The sequence below is a fragment of the Alexandromys fortis genome, unplaced genomic scaffold, assembly GCF_014885135.2.
Source record: "Alexandromys fortis isolate MF-2015 unplaced genomic scaffold, M_Fortis_MF-2015_v1.1 scaffold_283, whole genome shotgun sequence".
Lineage (NCBI taxonomy): Eukaryota > Metazoa > Chordata > Mammalia > Rodentia > Cricetidae > Alexandromys > Alexandromys fortis.
This window is the reverse complement of record NW_026068164.1, coordinates 184,142-208,853: the sequence shown is the minus strand read 5'-3', so window position 1 is coordinate 208,853 and position 24,712 is coordinate 184,142. Positions and strand designations below refer to the sequence as shown.

Here is a 24,712-nt window from a genome sequence, read left to right as displayed (position 1 = left end):
TAGGTAGATTACAGAATTACATTAGTAATTCCACCCACCCCAATAATCTTCTTGATCATATGTCCTATGCCTACTTCCCAGTTTCCCTTCTTCAGGTAAGGATACAATACTCAATCTGCAAACTCCAGCCATCACAGCCATGCACCTTTCAGCCTGTCTCTAGGCAGGGATGATACACTCACACAGTCAACTCCAAATACCCTGGTGGCATGAGAGCTGCCCCTTTCCAATAAATGACTGTAGGGATAAGTCCCGCCCCTTAGGGGGCATGTTCGCCTTGGACTAATGTTTGCCTATAAATTTGACGAGCATGCTCCCAGATGCTGCTTCTGCTTTCCTGGTCTCCGCGGGAACGGTGGTTCTGTAAGTTTACTTCTCCATCAAAGCTGTATATATTTTTACAATCTGTCTGCATTCGTTTATGCCGTTACATTTTGGTGCCCAATGTGGTGCTCGAAACCACGACCCTGAGATTAAGAGTCTCATGCTCTACCGACTGAGATAGATAATCATAATAGTCAAGTTTGTAGTCATGTTAATTAAGATTTTCTAGATGTACATAAATATATTTTAGATAGGCATTCTTCATATCTTTCAAAGATTACAGAATAGGACATTTAATGTTTTAATAACTTAGGACTTTTCATGACAATGAGATACTCTGCTCCTGGCAGCACCAATCTACTTCAAGAAAAAGATGGGCATCGAAGAAGATCCTTATGGAGTTTGATAGCATTTGGGCAAGAAAATGCTCTTGCCTGGACTATTGCATAAACTGGACACAGAGAACTTACAGAGAGAGGACTACTGAACTTGCCTAAAGGTGAGATGATCTTTCAGGGTTCCTGATTCATGAAAGAGTCTGCAAGACATTCTGCAGGACACAGCAGATAGTGACTGACTGCCTTTGAAATGTCCTGCTTCATGGAAATGTCTCTGGATACTATGGGCCTGTAGGCCGAAGATGGATGCNCTCTGGAGGTGGAAGTAGGACCACCAGGTCATTTCAGCTCCTGGGCTAGTTCTAGGTCAGCGTGGGTTACATGAGGCCCTGTTTCGAAACAAACAAACAAGGCATCACTTCTTGGATTAGAATCTCCCCTAATCAAGCATTGATGGAGGAAGGTCATTGGCTAAATAAAGAATATAATTTTACTTGATAACTGTTTTGTTATATGTAATTTTGCTATGTTAAAGTTAAAGCCTTTCCTTTTTGTTTAAATAGAAAAAGGGGAAATGATGGAGGAAGGTTATTTGTGAAGTAATAAAGAAACTGCTTGGCCTCATAGGTTAAAACATAGGTGGGAGGAGTAAACAGAACAGAATGCTAGGAGGAAGAGGAAGTGAGCTCAGAGACACCATGCTCCCCTCTCCCGCGATAGCTGTGCTCTCTGAGGCACACATGATGAAGCTCTGACCCAGGATGGACATAGGCTAGAATCTTCCCAGTAAGCGCACCTAGCGGTGCTACACAGATGATTAGAAATGGGCTAAATTAATATGTGAGAATTAGCCTAGAAGAGGCTAGATAGAAATGGGCAGTGTTTAAATGAATATAGTTTGTGTATTGTTATTTCGGGCATAAGCTAGCAGGCGGCTGGGGTGCTGGGGATGCAGCCCCGCCACTCCATATTACAACAAATGACCCTAGACTTTTACTGCCAACTCAAACTGATCCTTTCTTCCAGCCCTCTGTATAACTCTCTCTATGTAGGGATCCTAGACTCACATCATCAACTACCCTCACTCCTACAGTCTGCCTAGGACCATGTGTCCCAAATCTTCCTTGAAACTTCCCTCTGGCTCCTACTCTTCAGTTAAGTACCCTAGACTCACACTGTCAATTCCGCCTATTTCCTCACCCTCCCAGTTGCCACCAAAATCCAGGTATAAATCCTAGTCTTGCATCACTAATTCTACCAGCACCATCTGCCTGAGAAGTCTGAAGCACCTCCCAATAAATACCCCTGAAGATTGCCTGTGAAAATCTTCCAATTTTACAGATCTGTTACTGGTCTTAGAAACTTAACTTAGCTCAAGCTGGGTTAGGACTACTTTTTATACCCCATTGGAACATCAATAGTGAATTGTCCAAAACTGAGCCCTATACTCCATACTTCTGGTGTACAACCTGGAAAGTCTGGGTTGTGGGAAACAGAAATCAAAATGCTCAGTCAATGAAGGGAAGAAAAGATGTCCTTACCAAGAAACACTACCAATGATCTAACTCCAAATACCTAGATCCTATTACTAAAACACAACATGTCTCTGTGAACAATTTGTTCTCCCATAGCAATGATTGCCCCCAAAAGTGGTTTAGATAATGCACAAAACATTTTTAAAAGAATTATAATAAAGATGAACTCAAAGAAGGTGCAAATAAATTCCAGCATGAAGACCGTGACAAAACTAAGAACTTAATTAAACAATGAAAACAATTCAATATATAAAAATAGAATTTTAATAGAGAGATAAAATATCTAAAGAAAAACCAAAATGAAAGAAAATGTGGTGAAAACTTCAGAAATTTAAACAAAAAATTAAAAGAAACCTCACCAATAAATTGAAGAGCGATCCTCATATCTGGAAGACAAAGTAGGGGAACAAACCAGTTAAAGAAAACATAAAATTTTAAAAAGGATGTGCAGGGACTCTGGGACTCTGTATAAAGACCATCATGGCAGCAAAGTCAAGGCAGCAGGAGCTTGAAGCAGATGGTCTTGTTACATCCCCAGTCAGAAGACTTACTAGTGCTTAGCTTGCTCTCTCCATTCAGATAATTCATAATCTCCTGTGACAGAATGGTGCTGTTCACACTGGGTAGGTCTTCCCACCTCAATTAAAATAATCATGATAAATGCCCTGTGTGAATATATGTTGCTGTGACTGGTTTAATAAAATAGCTGAATGGGATATAGTTAGATTCGAGAGCCAAACTGAGAATTATGGGAAGAATAAGGGTAGAGTCAGAAATATCTAGCAAATGCAGAGAGAAGCAAGATGGACCTGTGGTACTGAGAAAAGACACCAAGCCACATGGCAAAATATAGATAAGAAATATGGGTTAACATAAATCTAAGAGTTAGCAAATAATAAGCTTTAGTTTTTGACCAAGATTTGTAATTAATATTAATTCCCTGTGTCAGTTTTGAAAACAGGCAGATGGGAAAGAAAAGTCTACCTACCTTCCCCTATGAACATGTTCACTGGTCTTATCTAGATAATCCCTCATTGAAAAAAATCCCTTATTTCGAAACCCAGATCCAGAACCAAGCAGACATGAAATATTCTCTCTCATCTGAAGTTCCTAGCTCTAAATCTTCAGGTATGAGCATATAATGCTGGATTAGCTGCAGAAACCAGGAAAGTAAAAAGTGACCATGAGAAGCAATAGAGAGGAAGATATCAGGGTACAAGTTATGTAGAGGGATAAGTAGGAAATGGAGTCTTTAATTAGGGAAGGGGAAGGAGATTAATACAGAAGAAGAGTAAAATAACAGTAAGGATGTCTGAGTCATAAGGAATCACATTATTCTCTAGATACATAAAATTACATCTAAACATATAAGCCTGTATAAAAATACACAAATACAATTTAAATGACATTTTCTCATCTGGGCTGGCAATGGTCCCCCAAATGCCATAGACTCGCTAACAAATTTTCCAACATTAAGCAAACGATACTCCCCTTTTAAGTTGTTGGTCAAGGTTTTCCAAGAGAATTTCAAACATGGACTATTATTGCTGCCCTTGGTTGCCTCCCAGGGGTTAAACATAAGCTCTTACTGCTGAAGACACTACATACTTTGCATACAGGCCCTGGAGGATCTGAACTGGCTCTGACTTAAAAGCCTCCTCCCTGAGAATTAGCTTTCATGTACCAGAAGGTGCCATGCAAGCTTTCCTTACCCAGAAATTATGCCTGTGAATTAAAACAATGACCATCATGGTGCAATATCCCTAAAACTGCAAAGGTGGCAAACATACTTGGCAGTAACCAATCACTTTCTAATTGGAACTGAGGCCCACTCAATAAGAGAGAAACCATGCCTGGTGCCTACTGAAATCATAGATTTTGGAGAAGAACCTACAACTGATGTGGGATTGCCCTCTGTATGCTGTGATTACCATTGGTTAATAGAGGAACTGCTTTGGGCCTATAGCAGAGCTATAGGGGAACAGAATTAGGTGAGGAAAACTAAACTGAATGCTGGGAAAAAGAAGGGTGGAGCCAGAGAAAAGCCATGTAGCTCTGCTGAAGACAGATGCTCGAACATTAGCCAGTAAGCCACAGCCAAGTGGTGATACCTAGATCAATAGAAATAGGTTAAATTAACATGTAAGAGTTAGCCAATATTAAGCTAATGGGCCAAGCAGTGATTTGATTTGATATAGTTTTCATGTGGCTATTTTGGGTCTGAGCTGCCGAGTTTCTGGGAACAAAACAAGCAGCCTCCTCCAACAAATTGGCACCAACATGGCGAGCTAAAATCCATGTAGAACCTGGGAGGGCTTGAAGGGGAATCCTGGACACAAAAGAACAGAGTTAAGCTTGGTTTGGTAGTGGCATTTTCTTGGTTGGTTTGCTAGAAACAGGCAGAGGCATGGCTCCTTTAAGAGAGGTTTTCCTGATTCAGCAGTAGGAGGAAAAAAGCAGTGGTTTTGAAATGCCAACTTTCTGGGCTGGGCTGCCAGCACAAACTCTGACTTTCTGGAGGTCCAGCTACAGAGCATTTGAGTGGGGTCTGTGAGCAGAGTGCTACAACTTGCTTAATGGGAACATAGACTGGCTGTGTACCTAAAAATGGTGTTATGAGCATGTCTCTCAGAGGAGCTCTACCATGCTGGACTGGGTGGGGCAAGCAGGAAATGCAATATTTCCCCTAGTAATGCAGCCTCTTAAGTTCATAAGAAGGGCTTAGCATTTTACCAAGTGCTCCTGGACAGTAAAGAATTACAGATACACAATAGGACATATTCAGACATAAAAGACCTCTAAATGGGTCACAATGTTGGATAAATATACATAGGCTTGGGAGAGAGAAGGAAAAAGAGTATAAAGAGTTATAAAAGAAGTAAATTGTTTAAAAAACAGTCTTTAAGTAGACAGAGTACAGACTGTCATAGATTAAAGGAGTAAAGATAATAAAATAAATATTAAAATGTAATAGAGTAAAAAGAAGCCATATAAAGAGGACTATACTCAGAGAGTCTGGATTTTGTATATTATTGTATCTTCTTTGAATTTTTTTACTGTGAAGGAGCTAAATACAGAAAGACATTTCATTGTACAGACTACTAAGCTACACCAACATAAAGGTATCTTGACTTTAAAATTTGAGTCTAAGTTTATGTTGCTTTGGAAAAGAGGTTTTTCTTTTGTTTCCACAGAGGATAAGAACTTGTGGATTGCTTCCAGACTAATATGGTTTGATGCACCAAGACACCCTGAAACGCTGCCATGAACACCCCCAAAAATAGTTTGCCCAATAAACAGCAGGAAACAGTTTGGAAAAGAACTATGCCCATTTTCCCAAATATTGTTTATAAATGTTCTTTTACATTTAAAGGGGGATATGCTATAAAGATTTGCATTGGTATAGATCTTGGTTTATTGATACAAACTTAAGGTCAATTTTATTATATGTACATTTCTGCTCTTGATTAAGGTATAGTGTTTGTTCAGCTCATTTAAAAATATAATGTATAATTAAGAAATACTGGTTAATAGGTAATCATCTATAATAGTCAAGCTTGTAGTCATGTTGGTTAGATTTTCTAGATGTACAGAGATATATTTCAGATAGATAGGTAGTCTTCAAACCTTTCAAAGACTACAGAATATGGCATTTAAAATGTTTTAAGAAATTAGGACTTTTCATGACAGAGACAGATCTGCTCCTCACAGCACCAGTTACTTCAAGAGGAAGATGGGCATTGAAGAGGCTCTTTATGGAGTTTGCTAACCATTTGGGTAAGAAACTGCTCTTGCCTAGACTACTTAACTGGACATGCAGGACCAACAGAGAAATGACTACTGAACTTGCCTAAAGGTGAGAAGATCCTTCAGAGTTTCTGCTTCATGAAAGAGTCTGCTAGACATTCTGAAGGACACAGAAGAAAATGACTGACAAACTGTCAATATAGATAGAACTGTCTTTGAAATTTTCTGCTTCATGGAAAAGTCTGCTGGATAATATGGGCTTGTAGGCTAAAAATGGATGCCCCAATGACACAGAAGAACTGTGGGTGACTGTCCAGGCAGTGAGATATCTCTGTCAATTCTAGAGTCCTGGAAGTTGTTTATAATGCACTTCCTGTTTACTTAGACAATATTATATCCTTCTGGAATCTTTGATGGAGTTGAAGGATAGATAGTAATAATAGTTTTCCTTAGTTATGATAAGAGATAAAGTAGATATAAATATTGTAACTATAATTCTTGCTTGATACCTATTTTGTTATATGTAATTTAACAATATTAAAGTTAAAATCTTCCTTTTTTATTTAAACAGAAAAGGGGAGGTGATGTGAGATTTCCCTCTTTATGCTGTGATTACCATTGGTTAATAAAGAAACTGCTTTGGGCCTCTAGCAGAGCTATAGGGGAACAGAGATAAGCAGGGAAAACTAAACTGAATGCTGGGAAAAAGGGGCAGAGTCAGAGAGAAGCCATGTAACCCCACTGGAGACAGATGCTGGAACTTTAACCAGTAAACCACAGCCATGTGGCAATACACAGATGAATAGAAATGGCTTAAATTAATATATGAGTTAGCCAATAAAAAGCTAGAACTAATGGGCCAGAGAGTGATTTAATTAATATAGCTTTCTGTGTGGTTATTTTGGCTTTGAGCAGTTGGAGGAGGAAATAAGCGGCCTCCTCCAACATACAATTGTCACTTCACTAAACCAGCATAATTCACAACTACATTATATTTATATTCATACTCACAGATAAGGTATATAGGTCTTAGCCCTCATCAAAGAAATGGCTTCTTTAAACAGATATGGTACGGTACAGAAAACTGCAACCAATCAAAATGCAGATAGCAAGTGACTATGTGGTGTCCAGATCCAACTGACACACAACTCCTATATCTAAGGCTCAGAGATTCTACCTGAAGAAGGGGCAGAAAGATTGTTAAAGCCAGAGGAACAGGAGTTTGCTGTAGGATTTTGTCTTCTAGAAACATCAGAGAAAGTCTTTCATGAAATCTTATCAACATAGCTGCCTAAACAAGACCTGAACAAGAACTTCATTAATAAGTATGCTAACATGGAGGGGGAAATCTTATGGGGCCTCAACCCTAGATGAGGAACTATAATCAATTAAGAAATATCGAGAGTGGTAAAAATAATCTTCCCCCAAATTAGTTATCCAAAACCAAATGCTCAGCCCTGAAATCATACATATATAGGCAAATTATAGATTTAGTAGATTTTATTATAATGGGAAATATATGTATACATGTATGTATATATGTATGTATTGGGATAACTATCAAATTAATAAATTGTTATATATCATTGTATAATAGCTCTCTACCATATTTTTTCTTTTAAATTCTTTCTATTAAAGACAGTGAAGTTGTCTTAAAATCAGAATCTGTTCAGATATTTTTGTCTATATCTATACTTTCAATGTTTATTCATTACATGAAATACAATTCTTAGTAAAAAAACATGAGTGAAGTTGTTGTTTTCTAAGTTTAATGAGATAACTTTATTTCAATGTAAAATTTATATCATTTATGTTTAGTACAATGTCCAATACGTTTGATCACATATTCCCATTTTATTCAAAACTTACTATTTTACTTTGCTGTTCCCTTTTCTAACTTTTCTGGTTTTGACAATATGATTCAATGATTACCTATTATCTTCCTCCTTCTAATTATAGAAATTTCAGTATTGGTATTGTTTCTAATACTGGACACTTCTTGCTACATAAGAAGAAAAATAACAGAGCCCAGTGGCCTCACTATGAAGGAGAGGCAGAAGTCCAAGTACAAATGTCCAGAAAATAGAATTTGCAGAGAAGAGTACAGAACTAAGAACTGCGTAGAAATGAGCTCTGGGCATCAGCATTGGGATCTTATCTAATCTTTGGTTGAATATTAATATGTATGTGTGGTGGGTGAAACTCCACAAAGCCATGGAAATAATAACTGAAAATGTCTAAGTAAAATAATTTAGAGAACTCACATAGGCTGGGAATGTTTCAAGCTTCCACTAGTCAAGGAAGACAGACAAACTAAAACACAGAGCACTGGACAATGTCTTCAGTAGAATGTTGGATTAATAAAGGATTAATAAAGCACCAAGTCCAACATTCTTTAAAGCAGCATGATTGACACTTTGAGATGGTAGTTCTTTGTTATGAATAGCTGTGCTGTGGTTTGAAGAATGTTTAGTGAAAATTATAAGATACACTGTGGCATTCCTATCCTAGGTCTCGAGATGCCACTATATTTGGGATCCTAGATATAACAACCACCAATAGGCAGGTTACACAAAGAAGAAAATAAAATTCATGCAGGAAAGAAAACAACAGAAGAAGCAAACCAAGTAATGACAAAATGTTAGACAGGCAGACAACAGTGTTAAGGCTTTAGGGCAACAGTGGCACAAGCTTTAAATCCCAGCACTCGGGAGAAAAAGGCTGGTGTGTTTCTAAGTTCAAGGCCAGTCTGGTTCACAGAGTGAGTTCCAGGACAGCCAGGGCTACACAGAGAAATCCTGTCTCAAAATAAGAGAATTAAACATCTTTTATGAAAATACACATATACTCAAGAACAGAGGCAGGGCCAGGGAGACGACTTGGTAGGAAAGGGCAATTTGGTTCAACTCTGGCAACATGAGTTTGATCCCTATAGTCTGCCTAAAGAATGGAAGGAGATGCCAGGCAGTGGTGGTGCACACCTTTCATCTCAGCTGTCAGGAGACAGAGGGTAGGGGGATCTCTGGTGTTCAAGGCTAGCCTGGTTTACAAAGCAAGTTCCAAAACAGTCATTACAAAGAGAAACCTTGTCTTGAAAAAAAACAAAACAAACAAAAAAGAATGTGAAGAGAGAATTAACTCCAGAAAAGTTGTCCTTTAATCCTTACATGTACACTATGGAACATACACACACACACACACACACACACACACACACCGTGCACACAAATACACATACAATAGCAATATTTTGTTTAAAGCATAGAGATCAAAAGATGAACATATGAAGATGTGGAGGTAAATATCATAAAACTGAAAATATTCAAATAGAATCTTACATGAATACAAGATACAGCGTATGAAATGCAAAAATATACTGATTAAGATGAATAGCAATAGCAATACAAAAAGAAAGATCTGTGAATTTGAAGATATACTAATCAAAGCTCTCCAAAGTGAGGAACAGGGAAAGTGAACAAAGCTTCCGACACCTACAAAACAATATCAAGTAGTCCAACATATGTGCACTGTGCAAATGGAGTCCCACAAAGAACGGAAGATGGGAAAATATTGGAAGAAATATGGCTGAAGTTTCCCAGATTTGGTGAAAATGATAAGTCCACAGATCCTAGAGCAGCAACAACCCCCCTCCCAAAAAATAGAGAAAACCATATTAAGGAGTATACAGTAAATATTTAGACTTCAGTGATCTTAAAAAGACACTTTGGAAAATAACCCTAGGAATCCAGAAATAATATGCATATACAGGGACATGGGCAAGAATGGCAGCAATTTTCTCACCCAAAGCTGCACAAGCCAAGAGACAATGTGAAAAATAGAAATATATGTGTGTATATATTATATTATGTATATTACACACACACACACAGAGTTGTGCTCTGCTCAACTACACCTGGTAAAGATATTTTCTTGTAAATGAGTGGTAATAAATATTTTTCTCAGGAGACTCTGAGTGAATTCATTGGCCGAGTACAAACACTACAGTAAGTATTAGAGAAAACCTTCAGGCACAGGGAAAATAATACCGAATGCATATTTGTAGTTACACAAAACAATGAACTTCACTGAAAAACTGCTAACATCTGGAGTATGACTGGCATATAGGACACTGAATAACTGTTTAATTGGTGAAATATTGTATTTTTCTGGCACTGGTGATAGGAAGCTGAGCATGTCATACACTATATCCATCCACTGAGCCACATCTCCAATCCAATGAATTTCTTTCCAACATTTAAGAACCTTTTAAATTGAACCTATAGACCTTAAAATCCATAAAAGAAAAAAATGAGAGGCATATTTTAATACATAATTTTTAATGCTTATTATTGTTGCAAAACAAGTCAATTCATAGAAACTAGAGGGAAATGTGTTAAATGGTTAGCAATAATACTTATACATAGAAGTTTATCAAAATTAAAACACACAAAAAATTAATATTAAATTTAAAAACAGCACAATGGAGTGATGACTCAGTGGTTAAGACACTGGCTGCCCTTCCGGAGGACCTGGGTTCAGTTCCCAGCACCCACATGGAGGCTCATAACCTCCTCTCACTCCAGGTCTGGGGGCTCTGATGCCCTCTTCTGGTTACTTCAGGCATGAAATGCATGTGAGCCATGGACACAATCTGGCAAAACCCATAATAAAATAAAATAATTTTTGGAAACACAAGAAATGGTGTTTTTTTTTAGTAAAAACACAGGCCAGAGTTTAAATAATAAATTAATGAATGTCAGGGTCAAGTAACTATAAATATTTATGCTCAAGTTTTTGATATACAGAAATTGAAAATTAAATTCACTAAGTGTTTCTCATAGAGAGCTGAGCACCAAGGACTCTGGAGGATGACAAATGAAAGACCAACTAGAAAAATCTTAAAAAAAAAAAAAACAAATAGGCTATGCTGGCTTATGTCTCTTTAATCCCAACACTCAGGAGGCAGAGGCAGGAGAATCTCTGTGAGTTCCAGGCCAACCTAGTCTACATAGTTCCAGACCAGCCACAGTTACACGGGGACAACCTGTCACAATCAATCACTCAATCGATCAATAAAATGCACTGTGATGGGGAGAAAGGTATTTGTTACCAGATGTGGTGGATTGCACCGGAAATTGCACCCAGGAGCACAGACAAGGACCAAGAACGAGAGCCCAACTTAGGCTCTCTGGCAAGATCCTATCTCAAGAAAACAAAAGGCATCCAGAAGTGAAAGGTTATGAACTCTTTAAAAATAACCAAATATGTGGCTATCTGAACACATTAAGACTAAAACTTAAATGATTTAGTATTTTGTATCACTGTATTTTGTAAAATATTTCCAGACATTCCATTTTATTTAAAATGCTAACTACAAAATAAACATGTTGAGCTATTAAGTGTACCAAAAAGAAAAACGAAAAAGAAACACAAGAAGAACAATTTTTTTTCTAGATTGAGACATTTCAGTATGGTTTCTGACAATGTTTCAATACTTAGTGTCCAATCTAATGCCAGTAATGAAATATTTTAATTAGACTAAAGACTGAGAGGAAAATATCATAAATGAGCAACTGTTAGAAAGGTTAAAAATAGGAGGGGTGATGGCGGCCCAAGCCTCTAGAGTAGGCCCAGTGCCTCCAGCACTCAGGAGGCAGAGAAAGAGGCAGAGGCAGGCAAACTCTGTGATTTCGAGGCCAGGCTGGTCTACAGAGTGAGTTCCAGTACAGTCAGAGACACACAGAGAACCCCTGTCTCACAAATAAAGGAAGGAGCCCGGTGGTGGCAGCGGTACATGCCTTTAATCCCAGCAGAGGCAGGCAGATCTCTGTGAGTTCGAGGCCAGCATGGTCTACAAGAGCTAGTTCCAGGACAGGCTCCAAAGCTACAGAGACACCCTGTCTCGAAGAACTAAAAAAAAGAAAGAAAATAAAGGAAGGAAGATAAGTGAAATTAATGATTTATATTATGAACTTACCTCTTTCAAATTTTCTACCTGCCTTTCTCTCTGGCATGTCTCCTCTGCAGAACCTAGCACAGGAGGGAGACTGGGGCTGAAGGCCATGAGGTCGGTCTTGGGCGGACCCTCTCCAGAGCACACCCTCTGCCGCCTCTGCTGTGAGTATGACCAGGTCCCCGCCGCGCTGGAGCACACCAGCACTGGCTTCCCCGGAGCACAGGCTCCATTAGTGGGCATCGCTGAGCAGCGCAGCGCGGTGTACAGCAGCAGCGTGAGCACCAACAGGCTGGACACCGCGCAGATGGCGATGATCAGGTACACGTTGACTGTCACTAGCGATGCCTCAGATGATGCAGTGCTCTCAGAAGCGAGGGAAGAGATTTTGGGTGCCTGACCATTCTCCACCAGAGACACCAGCACCGTGGCCGTAGCGGTCAACGCGGGTTCACCATGATCTTTAACCAGCACCAACAGACGCTGGCGCTGCACATCTGCTTCGTCCAGGGAGCGCGTTGTGCTGATTTCGCCAGTGTACAGACCCACGCGAAACGGGCTGCGCATGCCCCCTGACGCCGACTGCAGCTCATAAGACAGCCATGCATTGTAACCAGAGTCCGCATCCACTGCTCGCACCTTCGCCACTACGTGCCCTGAACCCACAGATCTAGGCACCAGCTCGCTCACTGACCCACCGGCTCCAACAGTTCCGTGGGGCAGCAGCGTGGGAGCATTGTCGTTCTCATCCAGCACAAACACCTGCAGAGTCACATTGCTGCCCAGGGAAGGCACACCAGCATCCTGCGCGCTCACCTGGAACTGCAGCAGCTCCAGCTCCTCATGGTCCAGAGGCTGCAGAGCGAACACCTTGCCGCTCTCCGCGTGCACAGACACGAAGCTCGACAGCGATCGCTCGCCCACCCGCCTCTCCACCAGCGAGTAGGACACCAGCGCGTTCTCCTGCGCATCCGCATCCGTGGCCGACACCGTGAAGATGTGCGCGCCAGGCGGGTTGTTCTCCTTCACGAACACCGTGTATTCGGGCTGCGCGAACGCGGGCGCGTTGTCGTTCACGTCAGCCACCTCCATGGACACGCTGGCTGTGGTCCACAGAGAGGGCGAGCCTCCGTCCCGGGCTGTCACCACCACTTTATAGTCAGGTGTGGTCTCTCTGTCCAGGGTGCTGTCCAGCACGAGCGAATAGTAATTCCTGAAAGTGGACACCAGCTTGAAGGGGACATGAGGGGTCAGGAAGCAGGTCACCCTCCCGTTGTCACCAGAGTCACGGTCGGATACACTGACCAGAGCTATGACAGTGCTTGGCTGGGCATCTTCTCTGACTGGGAGTGACAGGGAAGTAATCGTAACCTCTGGGGCATTATCATTTACATCTAGTACATCCACCAGAAGGGTACAATGGCCTGTCATTGGGATATTCCCTTTGTCCACTGCCTCCACGGGTATCTCATATAATTTATTTTCTTCGAAATCTAGTTGGCCTTTCGTCCTAACTTCTCCGCTGCTGGGATCTATATAAAATGCATAACCCACCGCAGGGGATACAGGCCGCCTGAAGGAATAAATTATATCTCCATTTGTACCCTCGTCGGGATCTGTGGCGTTTAAGTTAATCACCAGTGTTCCGTTACGTGCATTCTCTAACACTCTAACTTTATAAATGAACCGATCAAACTCTGGAGTATTGTCATTCACATCGAGGACGGTGATCAGCAGCTGAACTGTGCCAGTCAGCTCCGGTTTGCCTCCGTCACTAGCTGTTAGTAGTAATCTATGCTCCTTAATTTCTTCTCGGTCTAATGATTTCTTTAACACAAGTGATAATGAAGAAGTTCGCTCACGATTGTTCTGCGTGTCCAAAGCGAAATAATCACTGGGATCCAATCGGTAGGTCAAGGCGGAATTGACTCCGATATCTGCATCCGATGCGCCATCTAGTGGAAATCGAGTTTCTGGAGGCCTTGATTCTGCAACCACGATACTTTTGTTGGTTTCGGGAAACACAGGCGGATTGTCATTAATGTCCCTCACCTCCACCTCCACGTGGAAAACCTGCAGCGGCCGGTCCACGATCACCTCCAGGTGGATGCTACACTCCAAGCTCCGCCCGCACAGCGCCTCCCGGTCGATCCGAGAATTCACAAACAAAATGCCATTCTGCAGATTTACCTCCAGAAGGTCCCTGCGGTCCTTGGACGCCACCCTGAACAGGCGGGGCACCAGCTCCGCCAGCTCCAGCCCCAGGTCCTGAGCGATGCGGCCCACGAAGGTTCCGTGTTTGGCCTCTTCCGGAACCGAGTAGCGCAGCTGGCTGTTCCCGGCCTCCCAGGTTGCGAGAAGTAGCCAGAGCAGGAGGCACCGGGATCCTGGGTTTCTTTGCCAGGGTAACAACATGGTACACGCAGAAAGATGCAATGAAAGCTACGGTATACAGAATACCTTACCTGAAACTGCCTCTCAAAAACTGGCTTTTCGATGAAGAATTCACAACGAGTTCTCTGAAGGAAGTGATTCTTTGCCAAAAGAAAAGTTCTCAGTGAAGAGCGACATCATGAGGCATGAATGTGTAAGTGCAGCGATCACTGGGGCTTCATATTTTCCATTGATAGAAGCCTTGACTTCCTTGCACTTTCTGAATTTTCCATTGCAAGTATGTATTTAGGAGTTAAATATTTGTCCTTCCAGGAACAGTAAATGATTTCCTCTATTAGCATCAGGTGCAATTAACAAGTGGTATACATCTTGCAGTGTTCCACAAACTTAAACGTGTGTGCGTGAAATTTTAAATCAGTGAACATTATAATTTGGCTTTGGTCTCTAGTTTTCACAGTCATGCGAGTTTTGTTGGCAATTTCATTTTCCTCTCATCTTTTAAGATCTTCTCCCATTAACAGTCATGGATTCCAAATGGAAACATAACAATCACATTAAACACGTGGGCAGTTACATACCAGATTTCAAACAATACACCTTGTTCAGGAGGTCCAAGAGTGGATGAAATGTTTGTGTTTCAAAGGATGCATCTATGTGTAGTATGTTTGAGTGTGCATAAACACACAACAATCTATCTAAAACAATGTTTTGCTGTTTTCAGTTCACCTTGTAGAGAACATACCAAGAACTAACATCTTATTAGTATAATTTAAGCTACTACCAGTGGGATAATATTTTTTTTCCTACAACGTCTTAATTCCATTGGCAGTAGAAGAAACCCTGGTATTGTTTAACTTTGACTTTTCCAAGTACGTGACAGTAGCTAGACAATGATGCTAATACAGTGTTAGCAAAAGAGTATTCCTGTTATCTTTTGGTATAGCTACAGAGTTGTAGTAATATGTTGTTTGTGCTTTAATAAATAAGGCTTGCCTGAAGATCAGAGTGCAGAACGAAGTCACTAGACACCACCAGTGGTGGCACACACCTTTAATTCCAGGAGATAAAGGCAGAGGGATCTCTGTTAGTTCAAGGGACCCCCGAATACACAAGTTTGAATTTGTCCAAGAGAGAAACAGAGCTGTCTCCACCTCCCTAGTGGGATTAAAGGAGTGGTGTGGTTGGACAGAGAGAGGAATACAAAGAGGGAGGAGATAGGAGTCCATTGGGGTCTAACAACAGTCTGAGGATGCAGTCAGAGGACAAGATTGAGCATTGGTAGAGGTAAGAGGTCTAGTGGTTTGGACTGGAACTTTATGACTCTGCTTCTCTGATCCTTCAGCTTCCCCACCCCAATAGCTGACTCCAAGTTATTATTATTAAGAACATTTAAAATTAATGCTACACCAAGCCATAAAGTTCCAGGCCAACCAGAACAATGAAAGATGTATTTTATATGATATAAATGTAAGGATTTTAGAGATAGCTCAGCAGTTAAGATCACTTACTGCTCTCCTAGAGGTCCTGAGCTCAATTCCTGGCAACATATTGGCTTACAACCATCTATAATGGGATCTGATGCCCTCTTCTGGTGTGCAGGCATACAGAAAAACAGAGCACTCTTATACATAAATGCAAAAACAACAAAACCTTAAAATAAATGCAAATTATATATGACTCCAATTTTATATTATAAATTGTATAGCCAACTATTACATTGCCTAGTCTGTGAATCATTCTATAGTGAATGACCATTGGATTCATTTCTCTACCTCCACTCACCTCTGAAATCCATGTGGAGCATTGTATTCTCTTGCCCACACAACCCTCTTCTGTTCCATCATTTCTACTACATGCTCCTCCTGATTCATGTCTAAAGTTGTACACATAACACATCACCTACCTCTTCACATAAGTCAACCATTCACAGTATGCCCTTTAGACACCCTAGAATCAACCTTCTGTTTATCTCACTTCTCAAACATTCTCTTCAGTTTCCAACACAGTTCGCTATTTATTCTTCCTATTGATCTTCAGTATAAAGCTGCTTATTATCTATTGTGACTCTAGACACTGGCATTCCCCTTTACCTAACTGGACACTCAAATGTACTCCTCTTACCCACAGATATCTTTTTCATGCTTTCTTTTGTTCCTCAATTTCTCAACTTCATTCCTACCATGTGGCTTGATGTTTTTTCCATTAAGATAAATCATCAAGCATGACATCAAGGACTTTCTTCCTACAACATCACTTATTTACAATATCTATTCACTTATCAATTTGTTTATTTTATTTAATGTGTGTATTTTGTCTTCATGTGGGCATGTGTACATGTGTGTGCCTGGTGTCCATTGAGGCCAGAAGAGGGCGTTAATTTCCCTAGGTGATTGGCAGCCACTATGAATCCTCTATGAGAGTAATACGTGCTCTTAACCACTCTGCCATCTGCCCCTCAAATGTAGGCTAACCCTATGCTCTGACAACATTTTTTATTTTCTTCTCTTAGTCTTATTATCACCATCTTCTTTTCCATGCTGCTTCCCTTATCTCTAATGTCTCTTTCCATTTTTCCTTCTTCACCCAGCTACATGCTCAATCACCTCTAACTTGTAGAAAAAATATTCTATCCCTCTTCTTTTCTTCACTTCTAACTCCTAACTTTTACTTGATATATCACACTCTGAATTTCAATCTTGGTTACCTTGCAAAGATCAGCTGAAGTACTGGGTGTGCATTCTAGACAAGAGCACAGCCATGTCTACAGGTCTCACAGCTAAGGCAATGCCTCCTCCATGCCTGAGACTAGGATGTTTGCTGAAGCAGGATGCTTGTGTAAGAGTCACCCTTTTTACTAAGAAGGCAGTCATGAAGAAGGCTCTACCCACAATTTCCTTGTCCAGAAGACTACATGTTCATCACCCAACATGAGATTCCCTAATAAGATTGCCTGATCACTCCCCTTTTCTTTTCCCAGGATAAAATAAAAATCTGAGTATTGGTGAAGGGCTGCCATGTCTCCATCCAAGCATACAGCCCACCTCACCCCATTTTGGCTTCTACTTTGTGTCTGTTTTCCTTAATCTCACATTGCCCCCAGTGAGATTTCCAGGAGCCAGCCTTGATGGCAGAGGCATTACCCACTTTTCATCTTTCTAAGACTACCAATGAATCATGGTACCTCAAAAGATACACCCATATCTTAAGACTCATGGAAATAACTCTACATAGTAACTAATGTAATTAAATTAAGAATAATTTATCCTGATACTCCAGGTCAGTCATAAGTGTTATTATTACATGTGTCCTTATTAAACAAAAACATGGGTAAGAAAACATGAATAAGAGAAAGCAATGTGATGGACAGAAATTAGAAGTGAGGTAGTCAGATCCAAGGAATGTCAACAGCCACCAGAAACCAACAGAATCAAAGAATAGATTTTTTTTTCTCTCCTGCTCCATTATCTCTAACATGCTTTACTCTTGAAATGGAAACCGTCCCTCGATTCTCACAAACGCCTTTTTTTTTATGTCTTCACTGTGGACTTCTGGCCTCAAAACTTGTGAGACAAACAAACGTCTCATCCCAATCTGTGATTATTTGTTACCGCACTGTCAGAAATTAGCATGTGTGCCTATCAAAATCCTTTTCTTCAATATTAAATCCAATTATTCAATTTCTTCAATATTTCCTTTTTCCATTTGTCTCTGTGATTTCTGTCCTTTCATTAATGTATGTTTTTCTGGAAGGAATTAGTCCTCAGTGTGTGTGTGTATAACCACCCACTATGAGTTCTAGAATCATCTTTTGAATCACAATGCTATTCCAGTACAAAGGTTCTTTGGTTAGGAACAGGTTCTTAAGTATCCCTCTTAATTCCTACTTGCTCAAACACATACAAGCCATTTCCCCATTACACCAACCTAAATATATAGATGCCACTGAACTTTTGTTGTGAGAGTCTTCCTAGCATAAGCATTCCCACACCAATGAGAGATAGCAATAGTGGCAAAAGCCAGGATAGTTCCCAAAAGGTCTTGGTCACGGGTCCAGTTTTTATTCTTATTTTATACTCCAAACCCACAAAGTAGGGCAAACAAGCAAGTGAGACTTCACAGAAGCATACGTGGCAGCCAGCAGATTGTTAACGGAAACACCTATTGTTTCAGCCATTTCTTCAGGGCTTTCTGTTCTGGGTAGCAGATGCTTGGCAAACAAGCAGTAAGCAGTGCTTTAAGTAATCCACTAAATAAATCAATAAATCAGTATTGGGCTTTTCAGCCTTATTCTACTTCATTTTTCTTTCTCTTATCATTTATATTCATTTTTTTCTTGAGACAAGGTCTCTCTAGACAGGTAGCTCTGATTGTCCAGGAGCTCATTAAGTAGGCCAGCCTGACCTTGAACTCACAGAGATCCTCCCGCCTCTGCCTGGGGAGTTGCAGGAGTTAAAAATGTGATCCACCATGACTGGCTTTATCATTTATATTGAGTCAATCACCATTGACTAATGGTGCTTCTCTTCACTAGCCTGGATTAGCATTTGGTTCCCTCTGTCCGTGTCTACCACAATTATTTAAATCTCCATTGCTCAGCAAGTTTTGGCTGTTCCTGACTTTAAAACCAGCTTTTAGATGGAGGCATAGACAGGCAGATATCTGAGTTCAAGGCCAGCCTGGGCTACAGAGCAAGTTCCAGAACAGCCAGAGCTACACAGAGAAACCCTGTCTTGGGGGATTGTTTATTTGCTTAATACTTAAGTGTTTGTGGAAGATCCTCTACAAGTTTTCCCATCTTGTAATCTTCCAACCATTGATCTTTCAAGTTCACATTTTCAAGGGAACACTCCTTTGTTCATACTTATATTCCACCTGTGAAACCTTACTGTTGAAATGTTATCTATTCCTGAAGAAAATGTTGCCTAGACTCTAGTACTCAGTCCCTGTTCTAAATGGAAGAGACTGTCCAGACAATAATTTCAGTATATAATAATCAAATATTAGTGATTGAACATGTAACTATATTCCTGGTCCTAAAATAAAGTATCTGAAGGAGTAGGGAAAAGCTTGGAAATTTTAATGCCTTTATTATCAGATTGAAGGATGGTAAGTTTTGATTTCTGATCAAAGACAAGTTCCATGTATTTTTGTGGAAGGAAATTACAAAATATAAGTTTAAGTTCAGAAAATTCAGCAAATAATGGACTCATGATCAATACACAACAATGAGTTTGGAATCCTCCAAAAACAGATTTAAGCCGGTCACACAACCTCTGTGACTTCAATTTCAGGTTTCTCGTCTGTATGATGCAAGTGATGGTTGTTGTATCTGTATCATAGGCCTTATCTAATAACTAAGATAATTCAACTAAAGATGCTAGCAGAGGGGCTAGAATAGAGTAAATTTCTCCATTCTGGCCTTCATCTAGATCGGAAACTGGTTAGTTGAATTACTCAGGTGTTGTTTTGCCATTTCAAGTGGGTTTATCAAACTCCGGTGCAGGGTCATTCATATCCAGGTTGGTTCGTTGTTGTTTTTCATTTTTGGTTTGTTTGGTTTTGGTTTGGTTTTCAGAGACATGGTTCCTCTGTGTAGCCCTGGCTGCCCTGAAACTGAATCTGTAGACTACTCTAGCCTTGAACTCAGAGATCCTCCTGCTTCTACCTGCGGAGAGCTGTGATTTAAGGTGTGTGCCATTACTGCCAGACTAAGAATGATTGTTTGCATCTGAATATATCCTGTTAGCTCTGGCTTACTATCATCGAAGACTGTTAACAACAGAGGAAGCACTGATGTTTCCTCTCTGTCCAATAACTTCCAAAGAATCAGTACAAGCGGTATTCTTTTATCTTTTTGTTAATCATTATTTTAAGCGCAAAATGCTCGTTCAATCTTATATTATATGGAAGACAATGTATGTCAGAAGCGCCCTCTAGAGGAAACTGAGTGCCCAGAGGTCAGATTCAGGAGACTTTTAGGGGCTCAGCGGTAAAGAGTACTGGTTGTTTTTCCAGAGGACCCACATGACAGCTCACATCTCTCTGTAACTCCAGTTCCAGGGGATCTGACACCCTCACACAGACATGTGCAGGCAAAATACCAAGGCACATAAAATAAGAATACATAAATCATTTTTAAAAAGAAAATAAATAGCCATCTTTTGTTCTCTTTCTCTAAGCATGGAAGAAATATCATTGATATTCTCGACGACCTCCATCTCCACACGAAAAACCTGCAGTGGTGGTCCAAAGTCACCTCCAGGCGGATGCACAGTGCCTCCCAGTCGGTCAGAGAATTCACAAACAAAATGCCATTCTGAGCCTGGATGTGGCAGCGCACGCCTTTAATCCCAGCACCTGGGAGGCAGAGAGGCAGGAGAATCTCTGTGAGTTTGAGGCCAGCCTGGTCTACAAGAGCTAGTTCCAGGACAGGCTCTAAAGCTACAGCGAAACCCTTATCGAAAAACCAAAAGAAAAAGAAAAAAAAAACATCCTCCAGAAGTTCCCCGCAGCCCTTGGATGCCATCCTGAACAGGGTCACCAGCTCCGACAGCTCCAGTCCCAGGTCCTGAGCGATGCGACCCACGGAGGTTCCGTTTGTCCTCCAAGAAGATGGAGTAGCTGGAGCTGGCCGCTCCCTGACTCCCAGGCGGAGAAGAGCAGGATTGCCGCAGACAATTTCAAGCCTCTTCACCAAGAAAACAGCATCTTAGATACTGGGGGCCTCTTGGTTGGAACTGTCGGCTTTAAGGTATCATTCATGAGATATTTTATAAGCAGTCTGTCTTTTCTGTATTTATTTAATAAGCTTCAGGGGTTATTCCGGTTTCTGTGCAGTTGGGTCTGTTCTGTAAATGGATGGACTCTGGGATCCCGAACCAAAACATTCTTCTTCCTCTGACTGTATACCAACATCACGTGACTGGTTATGCAACTACAAGAAAGATCCTTGGGTTCTTGGTTTGGATCACCGTTTCCTGGTCCACTCTCGTTCAACTTTTAAATATTCCCATGGATGATTTGTGAATGCTGTTTAATTGTTGTGTTGTAGTTATTTTGTGTTTTTAAAATATTTTCTTTTTCAAAGTTTATCAGAAAATTCTCTTTGAGATAAAGTGTGACAAACTAACGTGTCTTTTCCATGGAGAAGGATGGGTAGTATGCCCACCCCTGACCTCTCATGGCTTACAACTGACAATGTGATTTTTCTTCATAGCTCTTCTTGGGAACTTCTGGAGAAAATGAAGGATTCCATCATTCCATAAAAAGAAACTAGTAATGTTTAGAAACTCAACAATACTCTGTATAAAAATTCTTCTATTTGTGAACCTAGAGAACATTGGAATTCATCATGAGTGTGAGAGGTGTCGCTTCTTGCTGTTTGTTGCTTAAATGTAGTGGCTTTTCACACGCTGCCATGACTCCCACACTTCAAAGCAAAGCACATGAACAGACCAATGGCAAGAATAAGGCAGTTTCATTTAAAATGTTGGATCAAGCTGGGCATGTGGTACCTGATTCAATCCCAGCTCTCAGGAGGCAGAGGCAGGCAGATCTCTGTGAGCTCGAGGCCAGCCTGATCTACAAAGCAAGTTTCTCAGGACAGCTAGGTCTCTGATACATAGAGAAACCCTGTCTCAAAAAACTAAAATGTTGAATCAAAGTCTCTAAATTCCACAATATTTTGAGATGACAATAGAATGCTAATATCCAAAAGACTGTTGGGGAGTATTTTGCTGGGTCCTAATCTTATTGACTAAAGGGAAAGTGTGAATTTGATACTGACATTTTTGCTTCTAAATCTTTTCCTGTTAGTAGTTACTTAGTTTATAGTTCTCAGAAAGTCATAATGGTGATAGTGAGTAAAGGATGGATAAAAGACCTTCCATAATTATATTCAGTAATTAAAGATTGCCTTATATATAAGCAGTTAAGAGCATATCAATATAATAATATAGTAAGCATGGACTTTATAATATCATCAACCTCCACATCAAAATCTTTAATTTAATAATTTACTGCCGGTCCTTTTACATAGTGGTAAATCTCCTGAGCACGCACAGTGGAAGGGGAGAATGGATTCCTGCAATGCCCTCCACATGCTATGGCATGTGCACACACAAATGTAATACTTTTAAAATAAAATAAAAGCTCTTAATTCAAGTTTCAAGAATGATCTCCAATATGAATTTCTCCAGAATATTGTGCCAAATGATATATTGTACAGTTTAGGAGAGAGTGCCCTGAATGACCCCAATTGCATGACCAATTCCCCTCTTCCACACTTATTCCAAATGTATGACTGACTCCCCACTTCTGCACTTGTGTAAGAAGCACAGAGCTAGAAGATTCACAGGGATATAAATGGTCTTTACTAGACTCTTTAGATGTGGCTAGAGAAATGAAAAATTAAGATATTATTGAAAGGTGTTTACAATGGATTTAAAAGGTGAAAATAATGAATTGATAATTATTGGTATGCTTGCACTTCAATAGACTTAACTTTTTCTTTCTGGAAAAAAAATAAAGTTCATGAAAGGATGCAAGTGAGCAGCTCATACGCATATGAGATGGCAACTAACAAGTGTGCATGATTTGATGGAACAATTTTATTTGCTTAGTTTACTTTGGAAACACAAGTCAGCCTTCTTAATAAATCTCTTGTGTTTTCATGGAAAAATCAGGAATGGAGGATTTGTAACAGCACCATGTTAGAATACAAGACGACTTTTTTCTCCAAGTAATTTGAAGATGAGTTTTACCATGCATGCTAGGTGATATTTAACAATAGCTGGGGGACAGTAAGTCAATTCAGAGCTAGAGACAAGGGATTCATTGTTGACAGAAGCATGCTTAAAGCAACTACTCGGAGAAAGCAAAATTATCAAAGCTAAGTACTACTAATAGACAAACACGAGCAAATCTAAGTAACCTGCTCTGATGATCCACTTCACTGAGAATCAGAAATGATCTGATATCACTTAGCTTAGGTAAAACAATGATTATCTCAGGTGAAGTCATCCTGGGACCGTCTAATGTTTTATAACCAAATCTTGAAACAAATGAGGCACTTCTTACCTGAAGAATCCTGATTATGCAATTTAAAAGCTGAATATATGCATATCTGGCGTTTTACTAACAGAGGTTGTTCCTTGAAACAGCACTCAAAATGTGGAATATTTGCCTTAAGTTTTTCCATTAAAACTGAATTCTGCATTTCATATGCATTTACCGGAAAGGTGGGATTTGTCAAAAACTCACCTGTCCAGGGTGATTTGATTCAGATTCCTGTCTTTCCCTTTCATCTCTATCCAGGTGAGGGGGTAGGCAGGGACTGAAGGCCATGAGGTCGGTCTTGGGCGGACCCTCTCCAGAGCACACCCTCTGCCTCCTCTGCTGTGAGTATGACCAGGTCCCCACCGCGCTGGAGCACACCAGCACGGGCTTCCCTGGAGCACAGGCTCCATCTGTGGGTGTTGCAGAGCAGCGCAGCGCGGTGTACAGCAGCAGCGTGAGCACCAACAGGCTGGACACCGCGCAGATGGCGATGATCAGGTACACGTTGACATCCACCAGTGACGTCTCCGAGACCGAAGCACGCCCCGATGTCTGTGAAAAGGACTTTGGCGCCTGGCCGCTTTCCACTAGAGACACTAACACAGTTGCAGTGGCTGTCAGTGCAGGCTCTCCATGGTCCTTCACCAACACCAGCAGAGTCTGTCGAACAGCATCCGCCTCATCCAAGGCACGCGTTGTGCTGATCTCTCCCGTGTACAGACCCACGCGGAAGGGACTGCGCATGCTCCCTGACGCCGACTGCAGCTCATAAGACAGCCATGCATTGTAACCAGAGTCCGCATCCACTGCTCGCACCTTCGCCACTACATGCCCTGAACCCACTGATCTAGGCACCAGCTCGCTCACTGACCCGCCGGCTCTTACAGCTCCGTGGGGCAGCAGCGTTGGCGCATTGTCGTTCTCATCCAGCACAAACACCTGCAGAGTCACATTGCTGCCCAGGGAAGGCACACCAGCATCCCGCGCGCTCACCTGGAACTGCAGCAGCTCCAGCTCTTCATGGTCCAGAGGCTGCAGAGCGAACACCTTGCCGCTCTCCGCGTGCACAGACACGAAGCTCGACAGCGACCGCTCGCCCACCCGCCTCTCCACCAGCGAGTAGGACACCAGCGCGTTCTCCTGTGCATCCGCATCCGTGGCAGACACCGTGAAGATGTGCGTCCCAGGCGGGTTGTTCTCTTTCACGAACACCGTGTATTCGGGCTGCGCGAACGCGGGCGCGTTGTCGTTCACATCAGCCACCTCCAGCGACAAACTGACGGTGGTCCACAGTGAGGGTGAGCCCCCATCCCGGGCTGTCACAAGCAAATCATAGGCTGGCACCCTCTCGCGGTCCAGGCTGC

The 24,712-nt window shown here is 41.2% G+C and overlaps 2 protein-coding genes across 5 annotated transcripts in view; both read right to left on the bottom strand.

The window, feature by feature from the left end:
* LOC126491938 (protocadherin alpha-6-like) overlaps nucleotides 1-24,712 on the bottom strand; it is a 173,259-nt gene that overhangs the window by 96,979 nt on the left and 51,568 nt on the right.
* LOC126491936 (protocadherin alpha-C2) overlaps nucleotides 1-24,712 on the bottom strand; it is a 196,204-nt gene that overhangs the window by 126,283 nt on the left and 45,209 nt on the right. For 2 of the 4 annotated variants that reach the window (XM_050127941.1, XM_050127940.1), the window contains exon 2: nucleotides 11,922-12,659. In XM_050127941.1, the coding sequence (XP_049983898.1) occupies nucleotides 11,922-12,659 (738 nt within the window). Of the gene's footprint in view, nucleotides 1-11,921; nucleotides 14,399-24,712 lie in introns of those variants that run through there. The other 2 variants (XM_050127942.1, XM_050127943.1) reach the window with 2 other exon arrangements.